This window comes from Rhinopithecus roxellana, chromosome 12, assembly GCF_007565055.1.
Source record: "Rhinopithecus roxellana isolate Shanxi Qingling chromosome 12, ASM756505v1, whole genome shotgun sequence".
Taxonomy (NCBI): domain Eukaryota; kingdom Metazoa; phylum Chordata; class Mammalia; order Primates; family Cercopithecidae; genus Rhinopithecus; species Rhinopithecus roxellana.
Window position 1 is genome coordinate 115,806,159 of NC_044560.1, and position 18,151 is coordinate 115,824,309.

An 18,151-nucleotide genomic window follows, 5' to 3' on the forward strand; every position below is an offset into this window, starting at 1 on the left:
ACAACAGTCCTAGGTTTCACAGGGCTGTTGGGGAGGGGAGGGGGTTCCAAATGAGCTAATGGGTGGCGAGCACAATTATTCAATAACTGTTCATGGTCCCCTGTAATGGAATGTGACTGAAGTCACAATCTGCAGTTATCATTGCAGGGAGCCACGTGCCTCTGTAGGTATTGTCCTTAATTATCACAATATTGTAGTGTTGATATTATTGTACCCATTTCCCTGACTGAGAAACTGAGATTCAGAAATGATGCAACATGGCCAAGATCACAAGATACAATTAATACCAACAAGAAGAGCAATAAAAAAAATCCAGCAGACTAGATTGGGGTGATGCAGTTTAGGAGTCCCCAAGACGCCTCTGATTCAGTGATCCACAAGAAGGACTCAAAACTCAGCAGAACTGTTTTACTCATGATTGCAGTTGATTATAGCAAAAAAATACGGATGAAAATCAGTACAGGGAAGAGGTGCATAGGGCAGGGTTCAGGAGAGAGCAGGCATGAGCTTTCAGCTGGCCTCTCCCAGTAGTGTTGCACCAACAGAGCTTACTTCTTTCAGCAACAATGTGTGGTGACATGCACAGACATGCCAAGAAGAGAAGTGCACCCAAGCCTTGGTGTCCAGGGTTTTTATTGTGGGTCTGGTCACTGACTTAGCTTAGTCTTCAGCCCCTTCAGAGGTCAAGCTGATGCCCCAGGATCCAGGGGTCCCACCATAAATCAGAGTGTTAGCATCAACTGATGAAATCCAGGGTCTCAGGTAAACAAAGACACTCCTATCAGGCAGGATATCCCAAGGGTTTAGAGATCACCTCATAGGACCTGGACAAGTGTCAAGCCTTTCTTAGGTAAGGTGACTCTTTTAATGCACAGATATAATACAGGAGTATGGTAGGTGGATCAACTTGGATCTCTCCTTACAGGGTTACTTTCTCAGGTTTTGATGGAAATCAAGAAGATACCAGTGGAAGAGGGGCTGTGCACAACAATCCCTTGTGCATTTGAATTTCCCGAAGAACTCCCAAGCAATTCCATGATCATGGGCTACTGGCTCAACAAAAACATCGGCTCCCTTGCAGCTACAAATAAACCCAATGCTACCGTTGGTGATAACACCAAGGACAGATTTTACATGACTGGGAATCTTAATGAAGAAGATTGTACCCTACTCATCCACGATATTCTCAAAGGGAACAACATGACGTATTTATTCTATGCAGATCTAGGAGAACAAAAAAGTGCTTTCCTGGGGGAGAATATCAAACTCTTTGTGTCAGGTGATGTTCAATATCATCCAGTAAGTGGTTGGGAAAGAAGGAAATCCATCAGTGGTTCTGGTGATTATGTGGTTTTTACTTGATGGACACTGGGCTTTACAAAACCTCAGGTATTTGAGTTTTCCAATGATGCAACGAGATCAGTATAATAGGTAACTTTACTTTTCCAAATAGAAATGGCAAAAAGAGAAGCAACTCGCCCTGTGTCATCCAACCAATACAAAATAGAGAGGAAATGATCACAGACTGGGCTGGGAAGGGGCAGAGTCTAGGGGGAGAATTGGGCTGGAAAAGGGAGGCAGAGGAGGAGTTACCACTAGCACATCTAGTCTGGGCTCAGATAAGGGGCCAGAATGTAGAATCCCCATTCTACAATGTAGATAGTCAGAAAACTACTCACCCTCAGTCTTTGAAGACCAGAGTTCAGGTTCAAGCTGTACCACCTTGAGTAGTTCTCTTCAGTTTGATCACCTGGATGCTGGGCTGTTCCCCTTCCACACAGAGAAAGGAAATCTATTTGTGAAAAACCATTCAACCACAACAATCCCAGGTTTAACAAGGCTATTGGGGAGGTGAGAGGGTTGCAAATGAGCTAATAGGCGGGGAGCACTTTGTAACCTGGAAACGCTATCCATCAGTGAAGTGTCCACGAGGGTCCCTTTTCCCCCAAGGTTTGGGTCTACTTCTCTCTTCTCCAGACCTAGCCCAAAAGCCAGAGCTCCACATCCCAGAGATTCTTTTGGCTGAGAAACCTGTGACCTTGAACTGTACCCTCAAAAGCACCTGCAAAGAAACCAAAGCCCTCTTTCACTCCCGGAAGAACCCAGCCATCTCCAGCAGCTCCTCCTCGGTGCTGCACTTCATCCTGAGGCCTGAGGACCACGGCAACACCCTTGGATGTCACTTGAACTTCTCCCTAGCCAACGTGACCAGAAGTAGCTTGGTCAAGCTCCAAGTGGTCTGTAAGTGCTGGTGGGCACAGGCAGGATCCTGAGAAATAGTGGGCTCAAGAAAAGACCTGAGCCCCAGAGGGAAAGAAATCTTAGGAGCTGTCACATGTTCCCCCTGGCCTTTGGGGCCGAAAGGTCAGAGGTAGGAGCTGAACCCAAGTCGGAGGCAGATGTGGAGAGAGGATGAAAGGGGACTGTTTTGAGTCCCAGCCCCACTCTGGGTTGCCAGAAAGTCTTTCTGAAGCTCCCTGTGAATAGCGAGTAAAGAGAAGGCTGGGTCTTAGGGGAAGCAGAGAAGCAAAATCAGGACATCTTGATGATCCCCGATTCTTCCTCCGCACAGCACCTGCCAGGTTGTTCAATTCCTCTTGTTCTTTGGAGAAGACAGTTCTGTGCAGCTGTTCCTTCCACGGGATCCCCATGCCCTCCGTGCAGTGGTGGCTGGGAGGTGTCCCTGTGGATGTGAACAGCATGGATAACATCCTCCGGGTGACTTCTTCCACACGTGTCCCCTGGGCCAACAGCACCATCAACCTCATCGGGGAGCCAGAAATAGTCATGAGACTTCGCTGTGAGGGGAAGAACCAATATGGAATTCACACTTCCAGCATCTTCCTGATACCAAGTGAGTATCCAGGGACCTAGTGACTGAGCTGGAAAGAACACCTAAGGGCCAGATGTGGATGGGCACAGGGCCAGTGGAAAGGGTAGAGAGTTTTAGCTCCGACTTCAAAGCCTTTGGAGAAAAGTCAATCTCACTTCCCTCCAATTCCAGATAAGAAATCAGTTTCCAGTGTGTTCGTGAAAGGATTAATCCAGGGCATCGTGTATGGAGCCATTGCATTCTCATTGCTCTTCTTCTGCCTCGTCCTCTTGTTGTGAGTATCAAAGTTCAAATTCATCAGCAGCCTTTCCTAAAGCCTACTACCTTTATTTATGTTCTCCATTTCCTTCCTCATACTGTCTTCCTGTTTATTTCGCTTTGTCTACTTTGTTTGTTTGTTTGTCTGTTTGTTTTTTGAGACAGGGTCTCCCTCTCTCACCCAGGCTGGAGTGCAGTGGAGCAATCACAGCTCACTGTAGCCTCCACTTCCCTGGGCTCATGATCCTCCCACCTCAGCCTCCTCAGTAGCTGGGACTACAGGTGTGTGCCACCACGCCTGGCTAATTTTTGTATTTTTTGCAGAAACAGGATTTCACTATGTTGCCCAGGCAAGTTTCCAACTCCTGGGCTCAAGTGATCGACCCACCTCAGCCTCCCAAAGTGCTGTTGGGATTACAGGTGTGGCCCACCGCCCCCGGCCTTGTCTACGTTTTAAAAATGGATTCTTACATCATTAACTTTCAGTTATTCTTCTTTTTCGGTATTTGTATTTAGAGCCGTAAGTTTCCCTCTGAGCATGACTTTAGCTGCGTCTCACAAATTTTAATATAAATATTTCATTATCATTTGGTTAAAATATTTCTAATTTCCATTATGATTTTTTGACGCATGAGTATTTTTTGTTGTTGTTTTTTTGTTTGGTTTGCTTTGGTGTTGAGACAAGAGTTTTGCTCTTGTTGCCCAGGCTGTAGTGCAATGGCGCAATCTCGGCTCACCACAACCTCCGCCTCCTGGGTTCAAGCGATTCTCCTGCCTCAGTCAACCTAGTAGCTAGGATGACAGGCATGTGCCAGCACGCCCGGCTAATTTTTTTGTATTTTTAGTAGAGATGGGGTTTCTCCGTGTTGGTCAGGCTGGTCTCGAACTCCCGACCTCAGGTGATCCACCTGCCTTGGCCTCCCAAAGTGCTGGGATTACAGGCGTGAGCCGCTGCCCCCAGCCTGACCCTTGAGTTTCTTAGGCACATTACTGTCTTTTTAAATTTTTAACTTAAACCCAATAAGGTCAGAAAATATACTATGCATGATTTCAATTCTTTTTGTAACACATTTTTGTTTAGTTTTTATAAATATTCCATGTGAACTTGAAAAGAATGTATATTCTGTACCTGTTGAATGCAGTATGTATGTCTCTATGTGTGTGTCTGCGTGTGTATGCAAACACATACATATACATATATACCCTTTCAATCAAATTCATTAATCGTGTTGTTTAAATCTTCTCTACTTGTACTGACTTAATTGCCTGCCTGCTCTAATAATAAGAGGTAGGTGTTTTTAAATCTCCCACCATGATTGTGGATTTGTTTGTTTCTTCTTGAAATTCTGTCAGCTTTTGCTTTATAAATCTTGAGGCCATGTCACTAGCTTCAAGTCTGTTTTAAAATGTGCATACAAGGCCGAGCGTGGTGGCTCACACCTGTAATCCCAGCCCTTTGGGAGGCCAAGGCAGGTGGATCACTTGAGGTCAGGAGTTTGAGACCAGCCTGGCCAACGTGGTGAAATCCCATCTGTACTAAAAATAAAAAATTAGCCGGGCATAGTGGCGTGTGCCTGTGATCCCAGCTATTTGGGAGACTGAGGCAGGAGAATGGCTTGAACCCAAGAAGCGGAGGCTGCAGTGAGCTGAGATCATGCTCCTGCACTCCAGCCTGGGCAACAGAATGACAGACTCTGTCTTAAAAAAAAAAAAAAAAAGTTCATACAAGTATCTTCCTTATATCAGAAACCGTTTTTCTTCTTCACCTTTGTGTTAAAGCCTATTCTGTCAGATATTAGTATAGCTCCACCAGCTCCTTCTTTTCCATCTACTCTCAGTCTGTGATCTTAAAGTTTAGATATGTGTTTCGTAATCAGCATATGATTTTGGCTTTTTTTAGTCTGGTAATTTTTAAATCGGATTTAAATTACTTTACTTGATGTAATTACTGGTGCATTTAAACACTGATGGCATTTCAATATACCATCCTGGCTTGTTCCATATGTTTCTGTTTTCCCTTTACTTGTCTTCATTTGGATTGGCTGGGTATTTTTATCAGTCCATTCTTTTCTTTCTACCAGTTGACAAGTATGCGATTATACGTTTTTTTAAATATTCTTTTACTGGTTACCCAGAAATCACAACATCTGTACTTCAGTTATGAAAGTATATATTTGATCATTTCAAAGTATAAAACCGTTACCCTCCTCCAGATAATATAAAGACCTTAGAACAGTTGAACTCTAGCTTTCCTCCTCACGACTTACATGCTATTTTCATAACATTCTGTGTGGCATTTTATCAATCCCAATATTCGTGTTATTTCACATTGGAACATCTCTGAAGTAGAGATATGTCTTCAATTGATGGTGATTTACAGTTGCTGTTAGTCCCAGGTGGCAATCCTGATAAAGCTGTCATTGCCTGCAGGTGCATGAACTCTGTCATTGCTGTTCATATTATCGCTGTAATTGAATTATTTGTTCATTGATACATGTTTAATTTATTGCCTTTTCAAACATTTGTGAAAGTATTACATTATTAGCTGGTACTGAAACAAAGTTATTGTGTATACAGAAGGGCACAGAAGTGAAAGAGTAAGCATACCTTTCATTCTTGGGACACCTGTAACATTTGTTTGGGAAATGACCATATTCCATATTTTTTTGTGAAGCAACAATCTGGTGCTTTATAGAACCTAGGAAAGAAAGATACCCACATGTGGATGAAGCCATGTTACTTTTTGTTGTAAGATAAAAAGCAAAAGGGTAATTTACCATAAACTGTCAATGCAAATGAAATCAGAAGAAATTGCTTAATCCTTTAGAAGACATTTTTAAAATTTAAATTAACATGACATGGGATGATTCATGTGCTGTTCAGGACGATATTAGTTCTTAATAGTTTAACTGGCAACATTTTTTTTCCCTTAGTGATATATAAATTATGCATCTTACTATTAGTCGCATTTTATTATTAATGAAATACCAATTCTATATTTTTGAGCCCCCAAAGACGTTTGGTTTTATTTTGTACATTCACTGCTTGTTTTGATTTACATACATATTTACCATAGTCTCTATTCTTTATTCATTACACTCTGTTAGTATTCTTAGATCTTCCATCCAGAATCTTTTTTCCTGAAATATATTCTAGAAACCCCTTTAGAATTGGTTTTCTGGTAGCAAACATTCTTGGTTTCCTCTCTCACTTTCTCTCTCTCTCTCTCTCTCTCCCTTCATAGTTGAAAAATATTTTGGCCAGATGTGGTGGCTCACGTCTGTAATCCCAGCACTTTGGGAGGCCAAGGTGGGCGGATCACTTGAGGCCAGAAGTTTTAGACCAGCCAGGCCAACACGGTGAAACCCTGTCTCTACTGAAAATACAAAAAAACCAAAAATAGCCAGATTTGGTAGTGTCCACCTGTAATCCCAGCTACTCAAGAGGCTGAGGCAGAAGAGTCACCTGAACCCAGGAGGCGGAGGCTGCAGTGAGCTGAGATTGTGCCACTGCACTCCAGCCTGGGCCACAGAGTGAGACTGTGTCTCAAAAAAAAAAAAAAAAAAAAAAAAAAAAAAGAGGTGTATTTGCCAAGTTTGGAATACTGTATTGGCAGGCATTTTCTTTCAGTATCTTGAACTGTTCCATGTTCCACTATATCTTGCTTCTATTGTCACAGAAGAAAAGTCAGCTGTGACTCTCATCTGCTGCTCCTTTGAAAATGATCTCTCCTTATCTGTCTCTGCCTTTAAGACCTCTTTGTCTCTGACATTTCTGGTTTGGCCTCACACTTTACACTTTCATAACACCAACTTGCCTATTTGTCTCTGACACATGCGTTTCTTGTCCTGCAGCTTTGCTGACAGTTTGGCTTCTGCCCAATATTCCCTCTCCTCTGCATTTCGTCTTCTACCCCTGCTCCCCTCTCACACCTGGCTGACATGTATTCATCATTTACAACTCAGCCTACAGCCCTTCCATCACACGCTCTGGAAAACTTCCCCAGGCCTCTCTCCAGGGCCAGGTGTCTTTTCAGGACTCCTGTAGGTCTCCTGGACTTTTGGGTATTAGCACTAACACTTCTACTTTGATGTGACTGAGTGTGGATATCATCTTTTTAGATTTGTCGTTATTGATATTTATTTGGCCTCTTCAGTCTATGCTTCGGCGTCTTTCATCAGTTCTGGGAAGATTCTTAACCATTGTTTATATTGTCTCTGCTCTCTGTTTTCATTATAGGGCTTTCATCCAATGTTTGTCAAACTTTTTATCTGTTTCCGCTCTTGCCCTGTGTCCTGTATTTTCCAGAGAGAGGGAGTCAAGTAAACAAGCACTAGGTTAGAGGTCTGTATGAGGGAGATGCTAAGAGAACCCTACTCTTTCACTGTCTCCATCCTTGGAGCAGAGGTACGAGATCAGTACTGCCCAGAAATCCTTTAGCTTGTCTCTAATCAACCCCCTCCCACTTCACACTCTGTCAATATGCCAGGTGTTTCCCTCTTTCCCCCAATCTCTTATCTCATCCCATCACGTTCAGCAATAGGGTTTACCTACTTCTGAGGAAAAATATCAGCCCCCCAACACATACGACATCATTACCATTGACATTGAGTGATGTACTCCCTGCCTTTTTCAGGTAAAGAGGCTTCCTTCCTCCTGTCCAAGGAGGTCCAAGGTCACCTCCTCTGCTTGGGAATCCTTCTCCTCCACTGCCTTAGGAGCTGTACTCCCATCAATCATCCCTTCTGGCTCCTAAATTTCCAATCATTCTTTCTTTGCTGGTAGAAATCTCTCCCACCTCAGCCCCACAGGCTTCCTCTATGTACTATCCAATATTCTTTTGGAAAAATACCTTACACCACTTCCTGATTCTCATCACACTCTTCCGCTTGCTCCCCAGCACAAGGCCACTGAAACGACATTGTCTAAAGCAACCAGTGATCCTTATTCTCAACGTTATTCTCAAAATCCAGTGGCATCTTGAGAAAACAAGAGAAAGTGTTCTTTCTCTTGTTCACCTTTAGGCAGCATTTAGGATTGGAGTTGGTAGGGTGAGGCCCTCACACCCAGTGGCTTATTTTCTTTTCTTTTTTTTTTTTTTTTTTTTGAGAGGGAGTCTCGCTCTGTCGCCCAGGCTGGAGTGCAGTGGCCGGTTCTCAGCTCACTGCAAGCTCCGCCTCCCGGGTTGACGCCATTCTCCTGCCTCAGCCTCCCGAGTAGCTGGGACTACAGGCGCCCGCCACCTCGCCCGGCTAGTTTTTTGTATTTTTAGTAGAGACGGGGTTTCACCGTGTTAGCCAGGATGGTCTTGATCTCCTGACCTTGTGATCCACCCGTCTCGGCCTCCCAAATTGCTGGGATTACAGGCTTGAGCCACCGCGCCCGGCCCAGTGGCTTATTTTCATAACAAGGGAAGCATGGCAAGGCCATCTGCTGAAAATGACATGGGTGGGAGCATGGGGGATCCGTGGGGGATTGAGAAGAGGCATGATGTGTTAGGGTGGTTGGAATAGCCACTGGGGAGAATGAGCAGGATCTGTATAAGGACAAGGAGAGCAACCACTGAGCAGTAGCAAAGGCCCAATGGTTGCTGGAGATTAGTAATCATTAATGGTGCCAAGCATCATTGCTATGTGACGTCTCCTCCCAGCAGTGGTCGTTGGAAGACATCTTAGTCCACTGAGGCTGCTATAACAGAATCCATAGACTGGGTGGCTTATAAACAAAATAAATTTACTTCTCACAGTTCTTTTTTTTTTTTTTTTTTTTTTTTGAGACGGAGTCTCGCTCTGCCGCCCGGGCTGGAGTGCAGTGGCCGGATCTCAGCTCACTGCAAGCTCCGCCTCCCGGGTTCACGCCATTCTCCTGCCTCAGCCTTCCGAGTAGCTGGGACTACAGGTGCCCGCCACCTCGCCCGGCTAGTTTTTTGTATTTTTTTAGTAGAGACGGGGTTTCACCGTATTAGCCAGGATGGTCTCGATCTCCTGACCTCGTGATCCGCCCGCCTCAGCCTCCCAAAGTGCTGGGATTACAGGCTTGAGCCACCGCGCCCGGCCTACTTCTCACAGTTCTGAAGGCTGGGAAGTTCAGGATCAAAGCACCAGAAGATTTGGTGTCTGGTGAGGGGCCTGCTTCCTGGTTCACAGACGGCACCTTCTGGTTGTACCAGAACACTGGAGATTTGGTTTCAACAGAAGAATTTTGGAGGAACACAAACATTCAGACCATAGCAGAAAAAAAGGAGTAGATGATGGCATTGGGCTAGGTTTGAGTATTCATGGACAAGATGCTAGGAAGGATGATGGAGGGGGGAGGTGGGAGATGGGGAAGCGAGGAGGCTGGAAGGAGAGAGCACTTTAACTGAGGAGCCATTGTACCTAGTGGGGTGGGGAGGGAAGGAAAGGAAGAGAAACTGAAGAGAGTCTCCATAGACTCTAGAAAATATAGTGTCTTGGGATTGGAGCTTCCACCTGTGATATTATATAATGGGAACAGTTGGAAGGGGAGCACAAAAATACTGGCTGGGTAGAAGAACTAGGCAGATCATGAAGTATTGGAATTTGCATTTTCTTAAGTGGAAAAGTTTTTGGGAGATAACCCTTGGTAGTTAAAGGAAACAGTTGCATTCATCAGGTCTCTTCCAGTTGTGAGTTATAACGGCTGAACTCAACCAGCTCAAAGAGAAAGGTAACAGTTCTGATCATCTGTTGCTATGTCTCTACCCCTGTCTTAGTCTGTCTGGGCTGCTACCACAAAGTGCCATAGATTGGGTGTTTTGTGCACAACAGAGATTTATTTCTCACAGTTCTGGAAGCTAGAAAGTCCAAGGCCTGGGCGCCAGCAGGTTCAGTGTCTGGTTCATCTTCCTTATAGATGACATCTTCTCATTGTGTCCCCACTTGGTGGAAGGGACTAGGGGGTCTCGCTGAGGTCTCTTTTATAAAGGCTCTTGTCTCATTCAGGAGGGTTCCATCCTCATGAATTAGTCACCTCCCAAAGGCCCCACCTCCAAATACAGTCACCTTGAGGGTTAGGATTTCAACATGTGAATTTGAGCGGAGGATGTAAACATTCAGACCATAGCAATCCCCCAAAATACGGTGGCTTCAAACAATAATCATTTTAGTATTTTTCATGATTTCCTAGATTAGGAATTTGGGCAGAGCCCAGCTGGATGCTCCCTGTGGTGTCACTTGAGTTCACTTGAATTGGGCTAGCATGGAAAGTCCAAAATGCTTTCATTCACAAAGCAGGCATTTGGTGACGACCAAAAAGACAAGAGTCAAGCATAAAAATCCTCTGGGAATACAGAGGCCTGGCCTAGGGGGTTGCCAGTGACAGAAATGAGGAGAGGAAGGGAATGTTCTGGCCCAATAGCCAGAGGCTCAAAGTAGCAGAAGGAGACTTTCTCTTCAGAGGATGAGGGTTCTAAAACAGAAGAACACAGATGTGGGCTCCAGGCCTCCTGGAGAATCAGGCCAGAGGCAGGGTCACTCTCAATGGGGAGAAGGCTTCGGAGGTGGTGTCCTGGGGAAGGAGAAGGAAGGGGTCTGGGAAGAGTGGGGTGCAGGAGGTAGGAAGGGCTAAACACAGCAGAAGATGGCTGGAGAGTCCAGGACAGGTGAGTGTGGTGGTGGCGCCCCAGCCAGAGGGCTGAGCAGAAGGCTTGGGGGCAGTAGATTGGGCCACAGGTGTGGAGGTGTCCCCTGCAGGCGGGCTGGTGGCTCTGGAGCTGAGCTGTGCCAAGTTCCCTCAGGAGGCAGACATTGGGGGCCTTGGAGGGCAGGAGGAGAGTCACAGTGTGTCCAAGCAAATCCAGTACAAGCATAGGAGCGGGTTGTGAATGGGAGGAGAACCTATAATAAAACAAAATGGTGGCCGGACACGGTGGCTCACACCTGTAATCCCAACACTTTGGGAGGCCGAGGCGGGCAAATCGTGAGGTCAAGAGTTCGAGACCATATTGGCCAACATGGTGAAATCCCGTCTCTACTAAAAATACAAAAATTAGCCAGGCGTGGTGGCATGTGCCTGTAATCCCAGCTACTTAGTAGCCTGAGACAGGAGAATCGCTTGAACCCGGGAGGTGGAGGTTGAAGTGAGCCAAGATTGTGCCACTGCACTCCAGCCTGGGTAACAGAGCAAGACTCTATCTAAAAAAAAAAAAAAAAAAAAAAAAAAAAAAAATGGGGCTGAATGCATTGACTCATGCCTGTATTCGTAGCACTTTGGGAGCCCAAGGCACGAGGATCGCTTGAGCCCAGGAGTTTGAGACCAGCCTGGGAAACATAATAAGACCCCATCTCTACAAAAAAATACAAAAATTGGCTGAGCACGGTGGTACATGCATATAGTCCCAGCTGCTCAGGCGGCTGAGGTGGGAAGATGGCTTGAGCCCAGGAGGTAGAAGCTGCAAAGAGCTGTGATCACACCACTGCACTTCAGCCTGGATGACACAGTAGGACCTTGTCTCTCAAAAAAGAAAAGAAACAATAAGTTGCAATAATAATCTTGAATTCAAACCGTCTCACAAGGCTGTTTCAATATTTTGCTATTTTCCTGCATGTCTGGATTTGTATGCTTTGGCCTCATTCATAATTTTTTAGAGTATGCAAAACATGCAAATGGCCTTTATAACAGTGCACATGCTGCGCACAAATGCAACAGAGATGTGTGATGCAAAGCCTTTCTCCATACATTAACTCAACAGAAATTTACTGAGTAAATTCTACATGCCAGGTCATACTGTTACAGGAAAGGGGTCCGGATCCAGACCCCAGGAGAGAGTTGTTGGATCTCGCACAAGAAGGAATTCAGGGCGAGTCTGTAAAGTGAAAGCAACTTTATTAGGAAAGTAAAGGAATAAAAGAATGACTACTCCGGGCTGGGCGCGGTGGCTCAAGTCTGTAGTCCCAGCACTTTGGGAGGCCGAGGCGGGCGGATCATGAGGTCAGGAGATCGAGACCATTCTGGCTAACATGGTGAAACTCCATCTCTACTAAAAATACAAAAAATTAGCCGGGCGTGGTGGCGGGCACCTGTAGTCCCAGCTACTCGGAGGCTGAGGCGGGAGAATGGCGTGAACCTGGGAGGCGGAGCTTGCAGTGAGCTGAGATCACGCCACTGCACTCCAGCCTGGGCGACACAGCGAGACTCCAGCTCAAAAAAAAAAAAAAAAAAAAAGATTACTACTCACAGACAGAGCAACTCACAACGGGCAACCGAGGCCTGCCCGTTGCCCGTTTTTACGGTTATTTCTTGATGACATGCTAAATAAGGGGTGGATTATTCATGCCTCCCCCTTTCAGACCATATACGGTAACTTCCTGTTGTTGCCATGACATCTGTAACCTGCCATGGCGCTGGTGGGAGTGTAGCAGTGAGGATGACCAGAGGTCACTCTCGTCACCATCTTGGTTTGGGTGGGTTTTGGCTGGCTTCTTTACTGCAACCTGTTTTATTAGCAAGGTCTTTATGACCTCTATTTTGTGCCGACCTCCTGTCTCATCCTGTGACTTAGAATGCCTTCACTGTCTGGGAATGCAGCCGAGTAGGTCTCAGCCTTATTTTACCCAGCTGCTATTCAAGATGGAGTTGCTCTGGTTCACATACCTCTGACAATATCGTAGAGCAAACCAGGCCTCAGGGAGGTGGACACAGAAGGAGGACATATACAGATGTGTAGGGATAAATGTTGGGAAGTGCCTGGAGGAAAATGGGGAGCTGGGAGAGAGTTTGGCAAGGGGAGGGGATGGGAAGCAGCCGTTAGGTACTTGCTCTGAGACCTAAAGGAGTACAGGCAGCTGCGCAGACCGAGGGAGCCGCAGTTCTAGGCTGAGATTGCAGAGGTTTAGGAGTCCAAGAGTCCAGCAGGGCGGATGAGCTGAGAGCTTAGGGAGAGCTTGAGAGAGGCCAACCTGCGGGCAGAGCCTCAGGGGCTCTGGTGAGAGGTTTGGGTTTCATCTTCCCTTGCGGAGGGCTGTTTCCTCTCATGCTTGGTCATCCTGGAAGGTGAACTGCTCTTCAGTGGGTACTTTACCTGGAAAATCGTATGTGGACAATGTGGTGGGCGAGTCCCTCCAAAATGAGTTTTGTGTGAGTTGCCCAACAGCGTAACAAACTGGGGGCTATTTGTGTTCATTGCTCACTTTGTTGCTCTCTGATGCAAATCTCTGTAAATGGAGGCCTCAGCTTCTAAGAGAAATAAAAAACGGTTTTTTGCAACCCAAAGCCCAGGCTGAAATAGACATGCTTCCTTGTCATTCCCTCGACCAATGACTAGACTTTTTTTTTCTAGTGCCACCTTGATGTGGGGGTGTCATATCCAGGTCCCTACCTAGTATGGACCCAAGGCCTTGTTGTCTGCTGTCACCGGACCATTTAAACCAAGTCCCTTGGTTATTAGAACAGCAAGCCCCCCTCCCCCGCAACCCAGCGGTGTGCAGCCGGCCCCCCTCAGTTGATGCGTGGGCTCTGATCTTTAGTCCCCGACGTCCTCACAACCTCAGCCCCATCGGTATTTTCGGATGTTTTTGTAGAGCGAGTGTTTTCAGACAGAAAATGGACGTTTGAATCTTATTGTCTGAATGCAGAAAGAAACAATGGAAGGATCTCCATCTGGGGAGGAACAGATCTGGTCTTTAAAGTTCGCTCAGGCTGCTCTGCAGGGGACGTGGGGCAGAAGGACAGAGCCGCCAGCCGGGGACCAGCAGGCGTCCCCTAAAGCTGCCAGAGCGAGAAAGGAAGGGGACCAGTTATATAATCCATGGGATATCCACACAACAGAACACAGCTGTCAGACCAAGGCGGTGTGCGGGGCACGGACATGCAGACATGAGCCAGAAATATTAGAAGAAGGAAGAAAGGTGCAAAAAAAGACCTGTCCAAAACTAAAAAGTGTATATGGAGACATCACAGGGCAGCAAGAGAAGCAGGAATGGACCAGACATGAAGGGCCACTAGGCTGAAGGGCTGGGCTGTGTCCTGGGGGAACTGGGGAGCCATGGGAGGTCTGTGAGCAGGAGAGGAGCTGGGCAGCTCTGGGGGACAGAGTGAATTCCAGGAGGCCCAGAAAGAGGCTTGGGAGAGAGTCCACACCAAGAGAATAGAGGTTCTTATCCCCACTTGATGGGGTGGGGTGGGGCTGCGCTGGTCACAGAACAGGCAATCGGAGGACGCTGGTGTTCTGGGCCCAGCCCAGGGCTCCTTCTGGGAACTGGACGGGGCAGGGACTGAGCACAGCACTCACCACGGGGCTTCCTCCCTTAGAATGAAGATGCTTACCTGGTGGGAGGAACATCAGAGTCCCAAGACCAAAGAAGGCCTGACCCTTGAGAAACCAGAGCTGCTGGAGGAACCAGAAGTACTCAAAATGCCTGAAGCTTACATCCCACCAGACCGGGCTGGAGGTAAGTCCCTGGGACAGTCACAGGCAGGTCGTCAAACGACAGGGCCGCAGGCCAGGGTCCCCAAACCCATCACCTGGCAAAACCACCGGGAGGCACTTGTTCAGGACGGAGAGTCCCAGGCCCCCTCGCCCCCACACACCAGATGCTACATTTGCCAAAACAAAGTGCCACTGACTGGCTGGCTTGAATGGCAGATACTGATTTTCCTCCCCTCTGGAGGCTGGAACTCCCAGGTCAAGGTGCCAACAGCCAAGCTTCCTTCTGAGGCCTCTCTCCTTGGCCCGCAGATGCCCTCTTCTCCCTGTGTCCCCACAGGGTCGTCCCTCTGCGTGTGCCTGGGTCCTAATTTCCTTCCCTTGTAAGGACACCAGTCATTGAACTCAGGCCCACCATGTGATATCATTTAACCTTAATCACCTGTGTGAAGGCCCTGTCTCCAATACAGTCACATTCTGAGTCCCTGGGGGTTAGGATGTCAACATATGAATGATGGGGGTTGGGGTGGATTCACATTTCCGCCCACAACAGAGGCTTAAAGAGGCTGCTTGGATTCCCCCGTGTTGGGTACTCAGAGAGGGGACTGGGCTTGCCGGAGGCAGTGGGGCAGCGGAGTCTGGTTCTCCCGAAGTCTAGGGATCTGGAGAGACCGACGAGTGTAGACTCCAAGACGGATCACAGCACTCGGCCCGGGACGTGGAAACCTGGCCCAGGCAGAGCTGCGCAGACCTGCCCAGCAGCAACTCCATCCCAGACTCCAGACCCGGAGGCCGTCGCCCGGCTCTCACCCATTTCCTCCCATTTCCTCGGGGAACATGCCCCGGGGCCTCCCCAGCGCCAGCCCTCATGGTAGCCAATGTAGGGAACACGCCTAACACCTGACACCTGCCGGAGGGACACGCCACCCCAGCAGCCAGGCTGACAGGAGCAGAAACAAAACACACAGGAACACGCCAGGCAGGCAGCACCAGGAAACAGGCTGCTGCCGCCCACAGGGGCCGCTGTGAGCCCAGAGTGGATCCAACCCAGCCTCAGCCTTCTTCAGAGAGAGAAACTGAAGCATGCTCAGCACGACGGGAAGGTGGCTTGAAACCCGGAGGAACCCCCAAAAACACATCCACAGGGGCACTGGGAACCATGAGGCCCCAGCCTCTGCACATCTGCACGCAGACAGAGAAACTGAGGCTCACCGTGCCTCGGGCCACACCGCAAGGCCGCGCGCTGCTCAGGACTCCTGAACCCGGGACCCTTGCCCCCCACTGCAGCAGCTGACCCTGTCCTGGACATTTTCTCCTGACTTTATGTGACTCTAGTGCAGAGGTTGCAAACTCAAATGCTCACAGCCACCAGGCAGGGAACAAGAGGGGCACAGTTGACCTAATGGGGGCCTCGTCTGCCTTGAAAGCAACTGCCCCTCCTGAAGGCGGCGGCTCGCCATGGCGGAACTCTCTCCAACTCCCCTCCCCGCTCCCCACAGGTCAGGAACACGGGGTGACTACAGCTAGCTCTTCATATTTTTGTTTGTTTGTTTTTTGAGGAGAATCCAGAGATCTTGATTTCAGTGTGAAATGTCTTGATTCCAGCACATTAGCAATTGAGAACATGTTTTTAAAAGGCAGCGCCGCGTGGGTCAAAGAAAAGCCCTGATGAGGCCTCCCATTTGCAAACTCCGATCAGAGGCAGAGATGTGGAGGGGACTCCCGCTCCCTGAACACCCTTCCTGCCCACAGCAGGCGGGGCTCAGAACGCAGACGCTTTGCCCAGGGCAACCAGAATCCCCAGGTTCTGGGAGGAAGCTTGGGTGTGGAAGAGTAAGGAGGGGTTTTTAGGTAGAGAAAAACATTCCAGGTGTTCACTCATGTGGCCACAAATCCCCGGAGGCCTCCCATGTGCCAGGCCCTGGGCTGGGGACAAAGAGGAGTCAGACCCAGGTCCTACCCATAAGGACCTCCAGGTTGCTACACCCCTTGGGGCAGGGCCAGGGCTGTGTCCCAAGAAGCATGGGGAGAGGGGAGGGGAGGAGGAGGAGCTGGCATTGAGGAAGGGAGGGCTTGACCCCGCTTGGGGAGCTGAGTGTTGCTACCGCTTGGGGAGCTGAGTGTTGCTACCGGAGCCCAGCAGGCATGCAGGGAGAGGTGATGGCACCGCCAGACACAGAAAGCTGCAAGATTGAAGGCAGGAGGCATGGCGCTGGGGGTCAGAGCACTCCAGCAAGGGCAGAGCAAGCAGCATTTCTAGGGCAGGAGGCGGACGACAGTGAGAACGGAGCCAGGCAAGGGACCACAGGCTGGGCCTGGGTGAAGCTCCTTGCAAACAAGCCTCAGACGTTGCCCTACTCACCCTCAGAAGTGAGGGAGGAGCTGATACTGATGAGGGTCAACTTCCCCTCCTCTCTGAAGGACATGCACAGTGGTGACAGTGTCCCCAAGTTTGACTTCAGTCCTGATGCCCCACCAATTGAAGGGTCGTGGGGACTAGGAGGCTGACCAGGAAAATTGCAGCATCCCTCTGGGTGGGCTGAGGGGTGAGCGCAGCAGGGACCCAGCCGCTCCACAGATAAAGGTGAGATTGGAAAGTGGAATCATCTCCCAAGAAGTGGATATTGGGCTGAACTCTTTCCCCTGAGGGTGGACTGAGGACTGAGGGTGGCCCAAGCCCTCACAGGCCTTCATTCACCTAAGCCAAAGACGCTGTGGAATCGGTCCCATTACCATGCCCATTTTACAGAGGAGGAAACTGAGGCCCAGAGAGGCTGAGAAGCCTCCCTAAGGTGACATTCCTACCTTCTGAGGCAGACGCTACCCCCTGCCCTCACCCACAAAGAAGTTGAAGTTCAGAAAGGGGAGGGTCCTTCCAGAATCTCACAACCTGGGGACAAAGCCAGAGCTGACGTGCTCCTACCCTCTCCTGCCTGGCTCTTAGGAGCAAGGCCCATCGGGATCACATCAGGCTCTCTTCTCCCCATTCCAGAGTGCAGACTGTGGAAGGGAACCGTCTGGGGCCACGCAGCCACTCCAGGCTTTGCTGGCTCAAGGAGCAGGTCTAGGCTCTCCCTCCCATTGACCCTCAAAGTCTAGTCTCTCTGTCTCTGTTTCTCCCTCTCTCTCAATTCCATGCACAGATGGTTAACTCTCTGTGTGCCCTGTACCCTGCTAGGTTTGGAGAATGGCTGTAGATAGGGCTGCCACCATCCCTTCCTCTCCCAGGTGGGGATCACCCCAACTGCGGGACACTGCAGAGGATGGGGGCCATGGGATCGTGAACTTCTGTGGTGGCCCCCTGGACAATGGAGCCGAGCCACCTGTGTTTAGATCCCAGCTCTGGCCCTGAGTGTGGGCCACTCCCATGTTCCCTAACCCCAGCTTTCCTCTGCAAAATGGGGGTATAACAGACCGTGGACCACTGTGAGGCACAGATGAGTTAACGTTTATTCAGTAACCAGCTCGGGGTTAAGGGCACGGTGATGGCAGCCTGTGTCTGTGCCAGGCCATGTTCTAAGCACATTACATGGGTCCTCTTGTTTGTATCCATCAGGGAAACAGAATGAGTAGCCGATCCTTATACAAAGGCTTATTGCATGGAAGCGGGTTATGTGATTCTGAGAGCTGGTTAGGCAGGTGCTATGGACTGGATGTCTGTGTCTTCCCAACATTTT

General features: G+C 48.6%; 1 protein-coding gene across 1 annotated transcript; it reads left to right on the top strand.

Moving 5' to 3' along the window:
- Positions 1 to 1,134: 1,134 nt before the first annotated feature.
- On the top strand, positions 1,135 to 17,542 carry LOC104667283 (sialic acid-binding Ig-like lectin 10). The gene is made up of 7 exons (XM_030942352.1): positions 1,135 to 1,279; positions 1,978 to 2,241; positions 2,573 to 2,854; positions 3,005 to 3,107; positions 14,360 to 14,499; positions 16,843 to 16,963; positions 17,467 to 17,542. Exons 1-7 carry the CDS (start codon positions 1,135 to 1,137, stop codon positions 17,540 to 17,542), a joined length of 1,131 nt encoding a protein of 376 aa, XP_030798212.1.
- The last annotated feature ends 609 nt before the right edge of the window (positions 17,543 to 18,151 follow it).